General features: G+C 28.0%; 4 protein-coding genes across 4 annotated transcripts; 1 reads left to right on the top strand and 3 right to left on the bottom strand.

Annotated features, from left to right (window-relative positions):
- Window positions 1-8: 8 nt before the first annotated feature.
- Window positions 9-1,615, bottom strand: LOC145741912 (uncharacterized). Its single transcript, XM_082559598.1, has 3 exons — window positions 1,568-1,615; window positions 863-1,018; window positions 9-332 (listed from the first exon to the last, which is right to left on the bottom strand). The coding sequence occupies exons 1-3, from the start codon at window positions 1,584-1,586 to the stop codon at window positions 121-123; spliced, it is 387 nt and encodes a 128-aa protein (XP_082415724.1). The 5' UTR covers window positions 1,587-1,615; the 3' UTR covers window positions 9-120.
- A 490-nt stretch (window positions 1,616-2,105) lies between these two features.
- Window positions 2,106-8,450, bottom strand: LOC145741909 (cysteine sulfinic acid decarboxylase-like). Its single transcript, XM_082559595.1, has 11 exons — window positions 8,156-8,450; window positions 7,118-7,208; window positions 5,942-6,048; window positions 5,557-5,627; window positions 4,967-5,146; window positions 4,117-4,233; window positions 3,950-4,014; window positions 3,794-3,872; window positions 3,525-3,638; window positions 2,984-3,124; window positions 2,106-2,793 (listed from the first exon to the last, which is right to left on the bottom strand). The coding sequence occupies exons 1-11, from the start codon at window positions 8,430-8,432 to the stop codon at window positions 2,518-2,520; spliced, it is 1,518 nt and encodes a 505-aa protein (XP_082415721.1). The 5' UTR covers window positions 8,433-8,450; the 3' UTR covers window positions 2,106-2,517.
- Window positions 8,451-9,828: 1,378 nt separating this feature from the next.
- LOC145742634 (tRNA-specific adenosine deaminase 1-like) lies at window positions 9,829-12,258 on the bottom strand. Its single transcript, XM_082560410.1, has 5 exons — window positions 12,063-12,258; window positions 11,626-11,752; window positions 11,095-11,255; window positions 10,764-10,839; window positions 9,829-10,588 (listed from the first exon to the last, which is right to left on the bottom strand). Exons 1-5 carry the CDS (start codon window positions 12,184-12,186, stop codon window positions 9,829-9,831), a joined length of 1,248 nt encoding a protein of 415 aa, XP_082416536.1. The 5' UTR covers window positions 12,187-12,258.
- A 1,185-nt stretch (window positions 12,259-13,443) lies between these two features.
- LOC145742635 (uncharacterized) lies at window positions 13,444-17,271 on the top strand. Its single transcript, XM_082560412.1, has 4 exons — window positions 13,444-13,448; window positions 13,581-14,657; window positions 15,190-15,308; window positions 17,258-17,271. Exons 1-4 carry the CDS (start codon window positions 13,444-13,446, stop codon window positions 17,269-17,271), a joined length of 1,215 nt encoding a protein of 404 aa, XP_082416538.1.
- Window positions 17,272-18,104: the final 833 nt, after the last annotated feature.

The following is an 18,104-nucleotide window of genomic DNA, read 5'->3' on the forward strand; positions in this document are numbered from 1 at the left end:
TCACGTGATTTCACCTACGCTTGGAAATTCCATTAAAATGATTTAATTCTAGAAATTAAAACTGGAATCAGATTAAAAAGCACTTTGAAAGACCTATTAAAAAACCGCATAATTGAAGTATTATGACGTCACAAGTTTACACAATAATGCGATTATTATGCTATAAATAAGATATAAATTTCCAGTAATTTTGCTTGAGGCAGACTGGCAAGAACTGCAGCAGAGTAAACTGAGGTTCGGACCCGAAGTCTTCGATTTAACATAATTACAAGAACTTATAGTTTCGTTACAATGCTTAATTAGTGTCGTTTGGTCTTCAGAGTGAACAGTTACTAAAAAAAAAAAAAAAAAAAATAAAATCACTTTTTAAAGTCTTTGTAATATCAGATATATATAATTTCTGTAACAACTTTTGTTCTTTTTCATGCAGTAGGCATCACTTTTGTTTAGCCATGTTTTTGTATTTTTAAATAACTTTATTATTTTTATTTGGTAAAATGGTCATCGTTTAAATATAGGTTTATGATAAGAAAAATATGTTACTCAAGCCAAAACCTTACAAAATATGACTAAAAATTGTTGTTTTATTAAAATATCAAACTTATTATTTCATACAACTTTGATATTTAAACAAATAACATCTAAATACCAAATTTGTGCTCAATTTATGTTTATTCCATTATATATCTTTTAATCTATGACATTTGCAAATTATTTTCATGTCATGACCTTAAAAAAATGTAAATAGCAAAGCTGTCACATCATTCGGTTAAAATTTCCCTAACCAAACTTAGGCTCCGCTTGGCCTTAATTAGCCTTAAAGAAAATGCCTGAAGTATACAAATGTTTGTTCACTAATTACCTGATGTAATCGCATGACATTGTTGAGGTTTGGTATCTGGGCAACTTTGCCTTCGCTGTTCAATTTCATAGTGAGCACAGTAGCCTAAGTTTTTAACTTGGCAATAGTAGCAGTTTTTGTAAGCCATTGTTGTGGTACAAGTCATCAATAATAAACCTAGAAAATGAATAAATTTAAAGGTACGTGCTATTAATTAACACATTTTTGTTGTTATTTATTTAATATATATTTTCTAATGAGATTTTTTGTTTGTTTTTTACTTATATATAACATTGATAACGGCTAATTCTTTAAGTTAACTTTTACTCTTAGTTTAAAGGGCATTTATATTAATATTGGTGGTTATATCAAATATAAACTTAGTTATAAGTTACATTAAACTTAAAAATAAGTTACTGTTTTTTGGCTAAAATGTTTTTTAATAATTATATTTTGTTTAGTAATCATAGCTACTAGTATTTAAACCTTATGCTTAAATCTGTGTCTGTACTTTTTAAAGCAATATTTATATACAATACCATACTTACAAAATTGCTTAAAAAGCCTTAGACTGTTATTAAACTAAATTTTAACTTTAATTTAAACCTGTTTATTATAAGCCTATAAATATTAATGTAGAATGACGTCAGTATTTTAACAAATTACTTATTGCGTCACGTATACGCTTTATAATAATAAAACTATGCTTAAGCAAGGTTAACGTACCTAATATTATTGTTTCCATTTTTCAAATTTTCTACTTTTCATTTATGCAAGACTTTCTAGGATAACATTTAAACAATGTTAAAATTTACCCGCAAGGCATAATGTGTAAAATAATGTGTAGTTACTACGCGCACTAGATGTACCGGTTTGTTTTATTAGGATTTTAAGTATCCGCTAGTAGGTAGCATAGAGTAAATTACGACTTTTTTTAAAGGTTTAAAATTTTGATTTTTTGTAGTTTTTTTTACTTTTTAAGAATTAACTTATCAATTAATTAATTATTTTAATTATTAAAATGCTGCAACGAAAATATGTCACATAACCCAAAATATAAAACTTTAAAAACTAAAAAAAATGTTTTTTTGGTAGATTTTCTGTTTTGTTGGATATAACTTACGTTTTAGCTTATACTACCTTTAGGTTAGCCTGACCAGTCAAAATCCAAAAATAAATAAGTTGTTTAACAATATAAATCTTTTATTTGTGTGAGTTTGTATTTTGTATATTGGACAATATGTAAAACAAAATGTTTAAAAATATGCATGCCATAAATCAATATAATGATAACAATAGTACTATAATGACATACTCTAAAGGTACATTAACATAATAAATAATTGTTATAATATATAACAATATATATGGTAAAATATCGACATTTATATGGCAAATAAAACTATTTTGAAATATTTAAATTAACTAAAATTTAACTTTAAGAATAAACAAAGCAAATTTAAGTATTGGGATTTTAAATGTGGACGCCAATTTAAAAAATAAAATTTAATTTTGTTAAAAATTAACTAAGTTTTTTAGTCCTATTAAATTTGTTAAAAATTCAATAAGTTTGTGCATTTAATATAAAGCAATATTTAATCCCAGAAAATTTATTCAGTTGGTCGCTTATACGTAAATAATACAAGGAATTTGATTTAAAAACTTAAAATTTTTGATTACAAATCGTGTCCTAATCTTTCTATTTCTTCAACCACAAAATCCATGTCAGATTTAGTGACTTTGTCGCTAACAACAACCATTCTAAAAAAATTGGGTAAATCCCCTATTGGTTGATACCCGCATAACATTAACCCTCGTTCAGTCATTCGTTCTTTGATAATCGGAGCCACTGCTGCCATCTCGCGGCAGAAGTTTTCGTCGTTCAGATCGAAATTGCGCTCTCGAAATCTGGTTGGAATATACCAGAAACAGACATTCGTACATTCTGGTTTCTAAAAAAATAATATTTAAAAAAAATGAAATAAAAAAAATATTTAAAATTGTGAGAAAATAAAGTCCTGTATTTATATTTAAAATTAACACATTGACCCAAAAAATGACCCATTTTTAACTGAAATATTATAAATTTATAAGTCATTCAATTAGGTAATTAAATTATTTCCAAAATTTTATTTAAATTACCTCTAAAACTAACTTAAAGCCGTCCCTGTTTCTAACCAACTCGGTCAAATAACTTGAATTTTCGAAGCTTAATTCAATTCTGTTTTGAATCCCAGTGTTTCCCAATGCTTTCCACATTAACCATAACTTTAATGCATCTACCTGTGAAGTAGAGTTGAATAAAAAACATGTAAGAAAATAGAAGTATTTGATTCAAGGCATAGGATTTTTTGTGTTAAAGTTAAAATTACTTTAATGTACATGTTGTATGCATAGTTTTCAAGGTTTAAAATTCTTTAAGTTTTAGTGCAAATTTATAATGATATGTACGTTAAAGTTAAGCATGAGTTTCTAGAAATCTTTATGTTTTAGTGCAAATTATTGATGATATACCTGTTATAATTGAACTTAGTTTTTAAAGTTTAAAAACCTTCGTTTTTAGTGCAAATTACTAATAATAAATATTCTTGTTAAACATAGTTATAAAGTTTATAAATAATTGTGTTTTAGTTTAACTTAATTATGTTATACATGTTGTAGTTGTTAGAACTCGTTGACTTACTTTTCTACCACATTGAATAACTTTAGAACCGACATCGTAAGATGAATCGTACAAAGTTTTATCTTTTTGAAATAAGTAAGGGACGTGGATAGAATGGCAGTCGTTTAATATTGTCTAAAATATATAAAAGCCAATTTATTATATATTTGGTTTGTTTTAAAAATGTTGACTAAGAGCAAATTAAAAATTAAAACTTGTTGTGCTTGGCTTATTATTTTTTAACCATATTGTTGGAATTTACCACAGTTTTATTTATGTTAATATTTTACCTTATGTTTTGTTACGAAAACACAACATTGCTGTGGTGCCATCATCAGTTTGTGCGGGTTCCACGTCACAGAATCAGCTCTAAAATTAACAACCATATTTTTAAAACTGAAATTTCTTAAATTTACAAATTTAGGGAAATTTTAAACTTGATTTACCGATTAATTCCTTTGCATCGATGTCGTAACTTGTCGCTTAACATTACACCGCCTCCCCATGCAGCCTACGTCACAAGAAAACATTATTACGTCATAATTTTACATCACAAGCTATGAAAGTTACCAAAAAAATTTAACTAAAAATACACTTTAAATCTAGTACTTACGTCTACATGTAGCCATATATTATGCTCCTTACAAATATCAGCTAACTTCTCTAAAGGGTCGAAAGCACCATAAACTGTTGTACCAGAGGTCCCTATAACTATAAAGGGGACCGAACCCTTTAACAAAAACAAACGTTTATATTAGTCTAATATTAAAGGCGCTTTAAAGAGTTTTTGTATAAATTAAATATTGATGCAATTTAGTGATAGAAAATTTAAGATTATTAAAAACCTTGTGCTTTTGTATTAAAGTTCAATTTAGTAAATTAAGTTTTAAAACCATTATAAAACAATAAGCTTAAATTAAGTTATTGATTCTAACTGTGTTCTTTTATTAGAGGTTAGCTTGGTAATTAAATTGATTTTTTTGTTTGCATAAATGTTACAAATTGAAAAATATTGATTAAATAAATTGACAAGGTTACCAATAATTGATTTTATTTAAAAATGTTTCTAAATAAGTTCAAGTGAGGTTAAAAGGTTAAATCAATTAGTTTAGTAGAAAATTGTTTTTTTGCGCAATGTTGTTTATTTTTAAATAATTTAATTTAAAATAGAAAAGTCAATATTTATTTTAAATAAGGTATAAAAAATACAATTTTGTTAAATAAGCTTGCTTATGTATTGTTGTAATTGTTGTTTATTATAATTTTGTATTGCTTAATTACCTATAAATTAGTCAATAACCTGCTTTACGATAAGGATTTTAATTGTCGTAATATGGTCGCAACTCTTATCTAGTATTTGCCTGCAATAATTTGCCCACGAACCACTAGCGGCAGTATTTTCTCAGAACAATAAATTGTATATACACTATGCTCCATTATATATAGATTCCTATATGACTTACGTTCGCTTTTGCTTCCTTAATTTTCCTTTTCAAGTCATTAGGATCCATTCTTCCACAAGAATCAACATTTACTGAAATAAGTTGGTCGGACCCGATCCCTAACAACGAAGCGTTTTTCTTGTTCGAGTAATGACAATGCGAGCTACAGAAACCAACCATAGAGGGCAGGCTTTGCATTCCCTTAAAAATATAAAAATCCAGCAGTTTAGTATACCAGTCTTCGCATTGGGTAATAGGCCGAAAGGTTTCGGGTGCAAGCCGCACCAATGCCACACTATTTGCCCTTGAGCCTAGCGTTTACAGATAGCTTAAACACGTTACGATATTACATCCTTTTTCAATATAACATCTATCATCACCAAGTGATATGGAATAAAGGCTTTTACGTCAGGTAGTGTTTTAAGGGTCTCTGGTTTGGTTCAAACTGATGCCACAATACTCATTTTTAGGCAAAGTTCTAAAAAAATGACTTTAGCACCCTTTAAGCGCGACATTTGTTCTTTATACATTATTTTTGTGTTTAAAATTAACCATTCGCCGGTCAAGAGTTGACTCTCTGTATAACAATATTTAAATTAAACCAATTTTACCTTAGTTTTAATATCTGGAAAAGTGTGAAATCTTGCTAAATTCATTCCCAGCATATTTGAATATGATCCACCTAAAATTAAAACATTTTTAATTACCAATACTCCCAATTAAATTTAACTTGTTTTCTTAGTTTAACTTTTTCTTTTTTTTGTGTTTTCGCGCATTGATAAAAGTAAATAATAAATACGATATACAATTAATATTACAACAATGCGACGGGAAAAAATGACAAAATTAATTTAATGATTAAAACATGCCAAAAGTATTAATGTTTACATAAAGATTTTAAGTATGTTATGGCATGGTCACCAAACCCAAAAAACTTAGACCATTTAAATTTGAGGTTTTAAGATGAAACTCTTTTAATTTTTATCTTTTTTCTACCAGGTGAAAAGGTGCCATCTCCGTCTTCAAATCCGATAATTTCACAAAATTTATTCAGCAAATATTTCTCCATTAAAACGAATACTGGAGATACTTCATAAGTATAACTAAAAAAAATAACTTAAAATAATACAAGTATTATAGAATATTTTTAAAGATATCGTTTAGACTTATTCAGAGGGGAAATTTATTTAGAACATTTAACAAATTGTATAAACCTCGTTAAAAATGTAAAAGCATGGATAATGTTAAGTTTAAAAAAATATTTGTAGTTGTATCTTTCACTAGGTATATAGTGATTTTAGAGTTAAGGTCTGTTTACACGACAAGGTATAACGTTGCGCTACGTTACGTTACGTTACTTTATGAGTTCTAGGGATTTCTTTTGAAGATTTTAATAAAAATTATCTAATAAAAGTATACCGCTCACGAAATCTTGTATAAATTTCGCTCCAGCCACGAAACTTTACGAAATCTTACGTAACTTACGCAAACTTTCGTACGTGTGAACGACTCTGTTCATTTTAAATGGTTGCACAATCTTACATTGCGTTACGTTGCGTACGCCGTGTAAACAGACCTTTAGGGTTTGTATATTTATTGTATATACAGGGTTTTTAGTAAATAATACATATTTTAAAAACCGTCAAGTAATTATAAAGTTTACAAAAAACGTTAATTTAAACAGTTCGTTCGAGGGCCTTTCACAAAATCTAAAACTTTTACAAAATCAAATCTTGGATTTTATCTCTATAAAAACCGCGTAACAATGTTAAGATTATGACGTCACATGTATTCTCACTATGTTATCACAATCTATAGTGTTAAATGTAAATTTATTATCTCAGTATTCAACCTCAACAGTTTTTGTCGTTTCAAATGTCTGGGTGGTGAAATTTTGACCTACTTTTGTCACGTATTTAACCTCGTGCTAAATATATAGCGTTAATGGCCAATATTTTTGCTTTATTGTTTTTTAATGGGTTTCGTGAAACAGCAAATTTATTAAATTAAATGACTTTTTACATGTTTTTTGTTATCTGATTTTATACATATATACTTATAGTGGTTTGGTTAAAATTATAAGCCTAAAAATTTGTATTTTATTGTCTTAAAGAATATATTTATTGCTCAAGCCAATAATTTATGTTTAAATTACTTTTTACATATACTTACATGGAGGGGTTCAAAATATCTGTTATAACTTGTCCACTAAATGCATAGGGGTCCATTCCAGCATACAATTGGTTGAAAAATCTAGGGTGTCCTTCAAAAAACATAAAATTTAAAATGCTTTGTAAAAAACTCACACCAAAAAATTAAGTAACGTAAAATAAGCTTAAAAATATGTAATATTGAGGATACAATATTGGGTGTTTTGATTTTACTTTGCTAAAATTTTAAGTAATTTAAAATAAGTTATAAAATATGTAATGTTAATTAAAGGCTACTGTTATTGGCGTTTTGATTTTAGTTGGCTAAATTTGCAGAAAACATAAAGTATGGATATCTGCGTAATTAGGTCGTATTTTAGGAATTAAAATCATAAATTACTTTAACCATGGCAAAACATTGTGGATACATTAATCTTCATTTAAATCAGCAATTTAATTATCAAACCAATGTTTAAAAAATATCTTAAACTTAAAAATGTAATTTTTTTGCAATAAATAATTTATTTGAAAGCTAGTACTTTAATTGTTACCTAAAAAAAAGATATTTGACACATTTTTGTGACGTCAGCACCGGTATTATGACGTCACATAACCCGCGGGCGCTGTTATTTTGTTCTTCGGAATTAAATGACGATTTCTGATTCTTCAAGTACGTAATATTTTAAATTAAAATTAATTTTTATTCCTTTTTTAAATTGCCATTTATGTGACATTACCTTTACGCGTTTTTAAATGGCGTTAAGGTATTTTAAATGCGGTGATATTTAGTATAATAATAATGACATTGCAGAAACTGAACCTACGTTACGTTATATTCTCACTACTAGTCTTACATAGGTACTTAAATATTGATTAGAATTCGTTTTAGAATTTTTGCCAACAGGTTATGCAATTCATTAGCAGATTTTAATTAAAAATATATTTAAAAAACTAATTAGAGCATTTTTGGTAGGAATCTTTCCAAAATTCGGTTTTCAAATGCGCTAAGATATAAATTTAACAAATTTTTGCAAATTTTAACAACAATTTTAAAATTTACCTGTTTTGACGCTGTATTGAAACACATCTTTACAACATTCCAGCAAATTTTCGTGCGATTCAGGCCTGTTACGAATCTCCAAATCAAGAATAGAACTCAACTCGGTCGGTGTTTTAAAATTAATGACTGGGGTATTCCTATCTTTCAATTTTTCCCACCCTTCTATCATGCATAACTTAAACACCTCTTGCATAAAAGTTTCAACTGATTTTATATCATTTATTGCATGACCATTGCCGTTTATGACAGAATGCGTAATACCATTATGACCATTCATTATTATTAGTAGTTCAAAATTCCTGAAAATAACATAAATATATTATTAGTATTTATATTAGTAATAACTTTAGTGCAGTTAAGTGGTCTTATATAAGCTTATGTTTATGTACACAACGCTATAACAACTTCCTGTTCTCATTTTTCTAACGCTAAACCTAACTAGACCTGTTAATAATAGTTCAACATATTGGAAAATACAAAATTTTATTTAAATAAAAAAAAAAAACAGTTTATTTTTACTTTAAAATATTATCAAGTTTTGATGTTTAGATAACCTATGCGTAGCCTTACTATTATATAATGATTTAAAACTTCGATTCTCTACTAAAGCGATAGCATTTTCGTATCAAATGTTAAAAATAAAGCTATCTTCGTCCGTTATATAACGTTTAAAGATAATTGGAACCGCTTACTTAATTAGATAGGTATTGATTATGTTATAAACAATCTGGTTAAATTGGTTTATAGATTTTTTGGCAGTAAATTAAAAAAGGACAGCCTTATGCCGTAATGGAAAAGTACTGTTAATATTTCACAACACGTGGTTTTTGAGCACGTTTTGAAAGCGTGATCACAATAAACTGTAAAGGAATTAGAGGAAATTAGGTTATGTGTTATAAGAGAATAGCGTAACTTTGACTACGTATTTTAATTAGGAAATACCTACTTGTTTCAAAAATTTTTAATACCGGTAATTTTGTTACGTATAATATTTATAAACTTTGTACTTGTGAGCCTAACTTAAACACTACGTTAGCGCTTTATACAAGCGTTTTTCTTTTTATTTTTTAGTCACTAAATAACCTATTTTAATTTTTTAAACTTTAAATCTACTTTTAAATAACATCTTTTGTTAAATTTGAATTATATAAACTTTTTTCAACGCATCTTTGATTGGACATAATATGTTTATCTTTTCTTTATAACATAATTTTGCAACTATAAAAGTGCCATAACAACCTACCTTTAGAAAATATATACAAATACCTTTTTTCTATAAATCCGTTTATTGAGGCCTAATAACTAATAAGGTTTTAAAGGCTTAACCAAAATCTAAGTGAACTTTTTAATAAATTAACAATTTTTTGCTAAAGTTTCGGTTATTTAAGTTAATTATAAAAAGAAAGCGTTATAGCATATGGTTAAGGTTTAACGTTACACTAACTTAAGAATAAAACTTAAAACATATTGCTGAACCCAATTCCGAGTATGTTGCAAAGTTACAAAAGTTCTTAAAATTAATTTAAATAAAATTTTCAACTGAAAATCAACTACTATTTGGCATTTTTTGTAATAATTTACTACAACAAATAATATCAAATAGTTTTTTTTACATATTAATATTTAGCAGAAAAAACACTAAAATCATACAAAACGAATAAATTAAACACAGTTTAGTTGATAGAAAATAAGTCCAATTCTATGTCATGACTTGACCAATTTTTAAAAACATTTTTTTTAATCAATTTCCAACTTGAAATATAGTTAGTAGCTAGTTGTTTAAATTCATAATAAGTTTTACAATTTTGTTTATCTAAATTATTTAAAATAGAACAGTTTGAAGGTAGTAGTGACAAAGTTTTTTGAAATTGTTCAAATATTTTATATCTACAAACCTGATTCCAGAATTTTAATAAATGTTTAGTTTTATTTGTACAACCCAACCTATACCCTCTTTTATCTATCACTTCATGTGCATAAATAGAAATATCATTTTCTGGTTCATAAAACCAAGTTAATGAACTTCCACATGGCTTAATATCACCTTTATCATTCACTTTAGTAACGGAGTATTTAAAATTTAATTTTACAAGATAAATTTTTGGTATTTTTACTGCGTAACCATTTTTATTAACCAGAGAGTTAACTATTTTGTTATCGAATCTTTTGTAAAGAGCTCTCTGTAACGAGGTCACATTTTGGTTACAACTCTCAATCACGATTGTTTCAAAATAAATAGGTTCAGATATAAGAATGGATAACAATGCCCCCTGGACCCCTAAAATCCCCCATTTCATTAGCTTATCACTGCACGACATACAAACTGTTCTTTCCCCCCTTCCTGGTTTAATTCTAAGTGAACCAGTGGTATGGTAACTTGAACCATCCCCTAGTTGGTCTGGTTTTTCTCCAGGTACTGGTTTCGCACCAGTTCTGTTACAAAAATATATAAATTTGTTAATTTAAGAATAAAATTAATCAGTTTATTAATAAAAATGAAAAAAATTGGACTGAAGTATAGTTATGTAAACATTAGTGTAAAATACAGTAAGTCAAATTTAAAAACTTATAAAGTAACAGATAGGCTAAACAAAAACATACAACTAACCTGTTTATATCATTTATTCCATTTTCAACTTTTCTATATTTAGGTTTGGGTTCATTGTCATGTACTTCGACGTCCTCTGAAACATAAATACAAGTAATATATAGGTAAGCTTCCTATATAATTTTTTATACATGAGGTAATATTGTTTTAGTATATGGGGGAATTTAAAGGTTGGTTTTAGTCTTAATTATGCGATTTTTTTGTTTTGCTAATTTTTTATTAAACTAAATTTTAAAGATTTGAATACAAAATCAATCCTAAATTTGGGTTTGAAAAAATATATAATTAAAATAAACAACCTACACAAATACTATTGAAATATTGTTTTTACCGTTTTGTTTGTTGTATATAGATGCATCTCCACACGGCATTTGTGTTGAGAAGAAATGAAAAACAAAATTTGGTTTTACTGAACTTCCACCATTTAATTGATTTAATTTTAATATTGAAGATTTGTTGGAATGTAGGAATTCCAGCTGTGTATATAAGTATCTATAAATTTTGTAATTAAATTTATATTTAAATAGAATTAAATTTAGTAAATCAATGAAAAGATAAGCAATAAAAGGTCTGTAAAATATACAGGAGAATATATCTGTAGAATATACAGGATATCATGTATGTTAAATATATCTTACAGACAAGATCAAATGTATATATATATATATATCAAATAAATTGCATAATGGGCATGTATTTAGTGTATTCCAAATGGGTGAGGGTTGAATCTAATATACTAGGGCTAATGTATACATGGATTAAATCCTAACCCTCAGCCATTTAGAATACACTAAATTCATTCCCATTGAGCAATTTATTCGATAATAAGAGTAATTTTTTACTTTAAAGACTAAAAACAAACCTTTGAAAACATCTTCTTGCCAGTACTTCTGCATGATTATCGTGAACAACTTTTCCACTTTTACTCATTTCACTTTTGCCCAAACAACTTGTTCCAGTTGTCATGGAAACCACTTTAAACTTGCTGTCTGTAAAACAGGTTTTATTAAATATAAAGAGTTTATAAATTAAATTTTAAACCAGCAGCATAGTGTAGTGGTCAAAACACTTGTCTTCACTACATGAGGTCCTGGGTTTGATCCCCACTGCTTTCATGCTGTAGTGTCCTTAAGAAAGGCGCTATGAACAGTGCAGAACCAGCAAATTAATTATTTATAATTAATAATACCCCAAACTCCCAAAGGTAACTTGAGACTGGGTCAGGGTAACTAATGTTACTCTATGTTTAGGTTGTGAGATCGAGCTTCCACATCGAGGATAATTAAAAAAAAATTTTACCATTTAAATCTTCTTGTACAACAGCTGCCATAACTGTCCATTGTTTAGACCCCGGTTTTCCATTTTTTGGAAGAAAATCAAAATGTTTTAAACAGATTTCCGCTATTTTTTCTGCTGGACTCATGTTATTTATGTACTTATAAAATTGTTCTAAAAAGTGTAACAACAAAAAATATTTTGATGTTTTAAATAAAGTGAGTTTAACATTAAGAAAATTATGGATAAACATTAGTTGTACAAAAACCAATTTATTTATAATGTGATTATTTAAGTAAACATAAAAATATTTTCACAGAGTAATGCCCAATAAATTAAATCTCTAGAAGTTTATTTATTAATAATGTAAATAATTTTTTAAGTAAACATACAAAAATTTAGTTATTTACCCTAAAACTAAAGATTTAAATAATTAAATTTGTTTATTTAAAAAAAAAAAATTGTAAGTATCTGATATAAAAATTAATATATTTTTATTTAAATTGTTTTGCCATTTCATCATTCCCAGCGGTCAATGTTTTAATGTCATTCCCACTGTAAGTAGTTTCTAAATGTCTTGGATATTTCTGACGGTAAAAATTTGTACTTAGACGCTCCAAACTCTGCAAAGTTCGTTCACATTTTTGTTCGTCAGCTAACTGGGTCGATTCACCATGACTAAACTTTTTTTTTCCTTCGTTTTCAAGATGCTTATTCAATGTAACCATATATTTTGAACGGAGTTCATATTTTGGCCACTCGTTGCATATTACTAAAAATCGTTTATACTTAGACGCCATTTAAACTTATCTTAAACCTAAATTAATAAATTTTTAATATATTAATCTTCTGTTTTTCTTTTTTTTCACAGATATTTATTAAAAAAACACCACTGTCATTCTGCTAGAATTTTTTTTTTTTTTAATCCTAGCAGAACTACGCATTTTTCCGCGTAAGTGTATGTTGATATAAATTGGTAAATCGGTAATACAAAAAACTAAACATGATAAATTAATTATTGTTACATGAATGTTATTCTCTTTGTTTATCCCGATGTCGACTCGGATACTAAACCAGACAATTATGCAAAATGCAGATTTTGCGTTAGCGCAAATTATCGACATTTTAAATAATATTAAATAAACAATATTAAAAGTTATATTAAAGTCAAAAAACAATAAAGAAACAAGATTTCGCTCCGACCCGAATTAAAATACTTTCCGACATTATGAAATTAAAAAAAATTTAACATCATATTAAACGAATTAAAAAGAAAGTGTATGTTAATTTTCAAAATGAACAAACTTGGTTTACGCGAACTATCGACCGAAAACTGTTAACAAATATGTCAAAAATTCGACAAATCTTTTTATTTTCGAGTTATTTTAAAATACTTTCCGACATTATGAAGTTTAAAAAAATTTAATCACAGCTAGGTTCTGCAATTATCTAAAAGTTTGCGCAGTTTAAAGTTGCACATTTTGCGTTTTCGCTAATTATCGACGGTTGCGTACCATGCATTCGTAATAATTATTTAAAAAGGGTTGGTAATGTTTTAAACATTAAATCTTCGACTGAAAGTTACGAAGAAGGATGTGTTACCACGTATTGCGCGCACGCGAAATGCTGTGGTTGTGAAGTACAAACCACGGTTACACTAAACTCTACGATCAAAGAGGTAGTAGCGAATGTTAAGGTTTATGGAAAACGATCGCATAAACCATCGTGTATAAAAAGTAGACGCGTCTCCGGAATTCAGGCACAAGAACTAAACGACGTTCTTCGTAATCGCACCGCGGCGCAAGCGAAACGCCATTTAAACAAAAAATTAACTGAAATCGAGCGCTACCTTGGATCTTATACGTTTGCGCCAACCCAATCTGTTTTACGAAATTTTAAAGCTAAAGGTAATTTAACAGAGCGTTATACTAGCAAATGTAGCTATAATTTAGAGCTTTTGCGCCTTGAATATATTAGGTTAGGACAAGACTGTATTCGGCAAATTACTGCGCATGAGCAAGGAGTAATAATGTACTCGCTTGGGCAAATTAGGGCGTTTTGTGATTTATCAACTAGGGACGTAGTTTATTTTGATGCAACTGGAAGTGTAATTCAGCACATCGAAAACAAAAGCGATTTTCAAATATATACTTTGTTAGTAAGAAATCCTAATGAAGGTAAAATCGCACTACCGGTTGCAAGTAACATTACGCGATCTCATAGTGGAGTTAGCATTAGTCATTTTCTTGAAAAATTTTTATTCGACAAGCTTAAATTTTGCAACAACTCTAAAATGCCTGTTATGGTTATGATCGACGGTAGTATGGCTATGTGGAATGCGGTTCTTAAAGCGTTTTGTAGAGAGAATAGAGTTGAATATTATCAGCGGTGTTGGCGTATTGTTAAAGGAAAGGCGAAGTCTAGCGATATGACGACAACGTTTGTTCATAATTGTTTAAGTCATGCGATGCGTGCTGCGAAGCGAATTGTAATTAAACATTATAAAAGTTCGGCGACGCGTCTTTGCGTTATGTATTGGATATCTTTACTTTTTTCTTCGACGACTTTAGAACAATTGGATAAAGTAATGCAAAGCATAATTATTATGACTAATTGTAAAAACTAATTGTAAAAAATTTACGTCCGCGAAAAAAGAAACCCCAGTTGTGGTGTCGTCCTTTAAAAGAATAAAACGTCGCAATAAAGGATTTTACACGTCGAAAGGTGCGTCAAAAGTATTACGCTACGTTAACTTGGTTGAACCCAAAATACCTGAAAGAAAAACATCTAAAATCACGGTAATAATAGACACATCAAATAAACAACCTTTGGTCTCCCCTCCCCCTGTTGTTATTGATGTGGATTCATTACCATATAAAGAAATAACCAAACCTTTAATGATATCTAAATTATTCACACCCAGTTGTTATGTTTTACTTGATTTAAATTTGTGGAAACTTAACAAAATAGAAAACTTTGCCAAACAAATTTGGAATGCAGTACCAACAGGCTTAAATATAAAAACGTTAGCTTTAAATACTTTTGACGAACACAAAATTAAGTGGGTAGATTTGGCAACGGTAAACGTGGACCCATCGTTAGAGATACAACGCTCAATTCGCATTTTTTATAAGGAATATTCGAACGGTTGGTTTTCGACAACAATAGTTGACGCTTATGTTTCGTCCGTCGTGCGCCATCGCAACAGCTTTAAAAATTGTTTACACTTCGGAGCTGTAGATTGCGACGTAACTTATAAAATTGTAGAGGGTAAGTGTAAATTTGAACGCTATCGACGTTGTTTTAAAAGCATATTGCAGGAAGATGGACAGCTTAGAGATAACGTCATTTTTCCGATTCTATGGAAAAATCATTTTTTGTTAATCGCGTTTGTTAAAAGTAAAGGTCACGTAACTTTATATGACTCGGCGGATGGTAGTAATTATTCACTTATTAATCTTATTAAGACCAACATGATTCCCTTGCTTAACGACTTAGGTTTCACCGATAACGCAAGTTTTTCGCAGCGTACGCTTATTATACAGCGCGATGGTTATAATTGCGGAGCTTGTGTTTGTCTTACAACAGACATTTTATGCGAAAATACAAAAATTAAAAATGTTTTTTTTCAGGATTTAGATTTATACAGGTGTTGGGTTGTTTTTACTTTGTTTAAAATTGCGACAAACTTTGATTCTGGCATACAAGCTATTGTACCAAATGCACACTTGCATTTCACAGGTTTATTAAATAGTAACAACATTTGTTGGTTTAATTCAGTTATGCATGCTCTAATGCCAATAGTTGAACCATTTTCCATAACCGAAACCATGATAAATACTATAAATTCAGATTGGCTTAATCTTTTTCAATTAATTCATACAATTAGTTTAAACGATAACGTTGATAATCAATTTCATTTAGAAACTGTAAAAAAAGTTTGTATGATTTTTAATTTTCAATTCGGAAATCAATTAAATTTATAATTACTTACTTATGAATATAATTTGGCTCGTATATTTTTTGGGGAAAGTAGTTTCTGCTGGAGAATGGGTTTCGTTTTTCGCCTAAAGGAGCGGGATATTGTTTCTTTTATAGTATTTAAATTGTCGATAATTAGCGAAAACGCAAAATGTGCAACTTAAAACTGCGCAAACTTTTATATAATTGCAGAACCTAGCTGTGATTAAATTTTTTTTAACTTCATAATGTCGGAAAGTATTTTAAAATAACTCGGAAATAAAAAGATTTGTCGAATTTTCGACATATTTGTTAACAGTTTTCGGTCGATAGTTCGCGTAAACGAAATTTGTTTATTTTAAAAATTAACATACACCTTCTTTTTAATTCGTTTAATATGATGTTAAATTTTTTTTAATTTCATAATGTCGGAAAGTATTTTAATTCGGGTCGGAGCGAAATCTTGTTTCTTTATTGTTTTTTGATTTTACTATAACTTTTAATATTGTTTATTTAACTTTATATAAAATGTCGATAATTTGCGCTAACGAAAAATCTGCATTTTGCGAAATTATTGGTTTATTATCGGAATCAAAATTGGGATAAACAATATGAATAACATTAATAGAACAATAATTAATTTATCATTTTTAATTTTTTGTATTACCGATTTAACAATTTATATCAACATGCACTTACGCGGAAAAATGCGTAGTTCTGCTAGGATTAAAAAAAAAAAAATTCTAGCAGAATGACAGTGGTAAAAAAACACGTGAATTTTAGAAATTAAAAAGTTTGTTATTGTTTTAAAACAAAATTTGTAAAGCATGACTTTTTGTCATAGATATCATATAACATAAAAATAAATTTCTTGTTTTTATTTTAGCGTTTTTCTAAATATTTTATAGCATTTAGTTTTTTTGTGTCATAAAAGTTAAGTATAATCAAAATTTAAATTGTTTTAAAAAATTATTTAATTGCTTTAAAATCAGTGAAATTTTGAAATTAAATAAATGTTATAGTTAAGTGTAACGACATTTTAGAGTTATAACTTTTATTCAAAAATTCCCCTTTAATATTTTTTTTAATAGAAAGTTAATTAAAAAATATATATTTTTAGTAAAAAAGAAAACGGAAGTTTTAATTGTTGCAAAGTTAAAAAGTTAGTTAATTTATATTATATTCAGTATTTTAAAAGGCATTTATTAAAAAATAGGGCCTTAAATTAATAAGTTTTACCATAATTGTGTGTTGTTCAGGTTGTTCTTGTTAGTTTTGTGAAAACTTTTAACTTAATTTAACGTCGAACTTTTAAACACTAACAGAGAAATAGTGCGCTGATCTACTGACCCAACTGCCGACTATACACTATATGTCTGTAGGTTTTAGAAAGAGAGGTTAGATAGATAGATAGTTTGCCAGTTAATCCATATTTAGGTTTGGTGACCATGTTTTTTGGGGTTTGGTGACCATGCCATAACATACTTAAAATCTTTATGTAAACATTAATACTTTTGGCATGTTTTAAATCATTAAATTGATTTTGTCATTTTTTCCCGTCGCATTGTTGTAATATTAATTGTTTATCGTATTTATTATTTACTTTTATCAATGTGCAAAAAAACAAAATAATAAAAAAAAGGTTTATCAGTCTATGTGTACTTAAAATTTCAGAGGTTTAAAGTTGAGCCTACTGTATTATGTGTTTTATAAGTATTCCCATTAGATAGACCAAAAACTAACCGCTTAACAAAACTACGAGTTTTTTAATATTTTGGTGTCTTATGGTCTTTTGTTTTGCTGTGTATTTAAGTTATGTGTGAATGTGGTAAGTAAGACCCATTTTGCCTTTAGGTAAACTCTCGAATTTCAGTAACATCATTGCTCAGTTTGAAATTGATTTTTATTTATTTGAATTAAATTTAAAAAAATTTTGTGTAAAAATGCATTTTATTTTACTAATCATTTTATCTTCTATTCCACAAACATACAACTTATCAAAATATTTTAAACTTAAATTTAAATAAAACTTTTGTTAGAAATTGTTTTTAAATTGTAGCTGGTAGATTTTTTAACCTTTTTTTATGACAAAGTTTAAAATAAACA

This window comes from Corella eumyota, chromosome 2, assembly GCF_963082875.1.
Source record: "Corella eumyota chromosome 2, kaCorEumy4.1, whole genome shotgun sequence".
In the NCBI taxonomy this organism is placed as follows: domain Eukaryota; kingdom Metazoa; phylum Chordata; class Ascidiacea; order Phlebobranchia; family Corellidae; genus Corella; species Corella eumyota.

Bases quoted from the DNA above. Each gene is read 5' to 3' on its own strand.
- LOC145741912 (XM_082559598.1), bottom strand. The intron at 333-862 runs GTAATTAGTGAA...TTTTTTTTTTAG, and splicing joins ATGTCATGCGATTACATCAG to TAACTGTTCACTCTGAAGAC.
- LOC145741909 (XM_082559595.1), bottom strand. From the start codon at position 8,432: ATGAATGGTCATAATGGTATTACGCATTCTGTCATAAACGGCAATGGT. The intron at 5,147-5,556 runs GTAAAATTGGTT...TATATTTTTAAG, and splicing joins TTCCAGATATTAAAACTAAG to GGAATGCAAAGCCTGCCCTC. The intron at 3,639-3,793 runs GTAAAATATTAA...TATATATTTTAG, and splicing joins TTTTCGTAACAAAACATAAG to ACAATATTAAACGACTGCCA.
- LOC145742634 (XM_082560410.1), bottom strand. From the start codon at position 12,186: ATGAGTCCAGCAGAAAAAATAGCGGAAATCTGTTTAAAACATTTTGAT. The intron at 11,753-12,062 runs GTAAAATTTTTT...CCTGTTTTACAG, and splicing joins TGTACAAGAAGATTTAAATG to ACAGCAAGTTTAAAGTGGTT. The intron at 10,589-10,763 runs GTTAGTTGTATG...TTTTTGTAACAG, and splicing joins GGAATAAATGATATAAACAG to AACTGGTGCGAAACCAGTAC.
- LOC145742635 (XM_082560412.1), top strand. The intron at 14,658-15,189 runs AAACTAATTGTA...TTCGAACGGTTG, and splicing joins ATTATTATGACTAATTGTAA to GTTTTCGACAACAATAGTTG.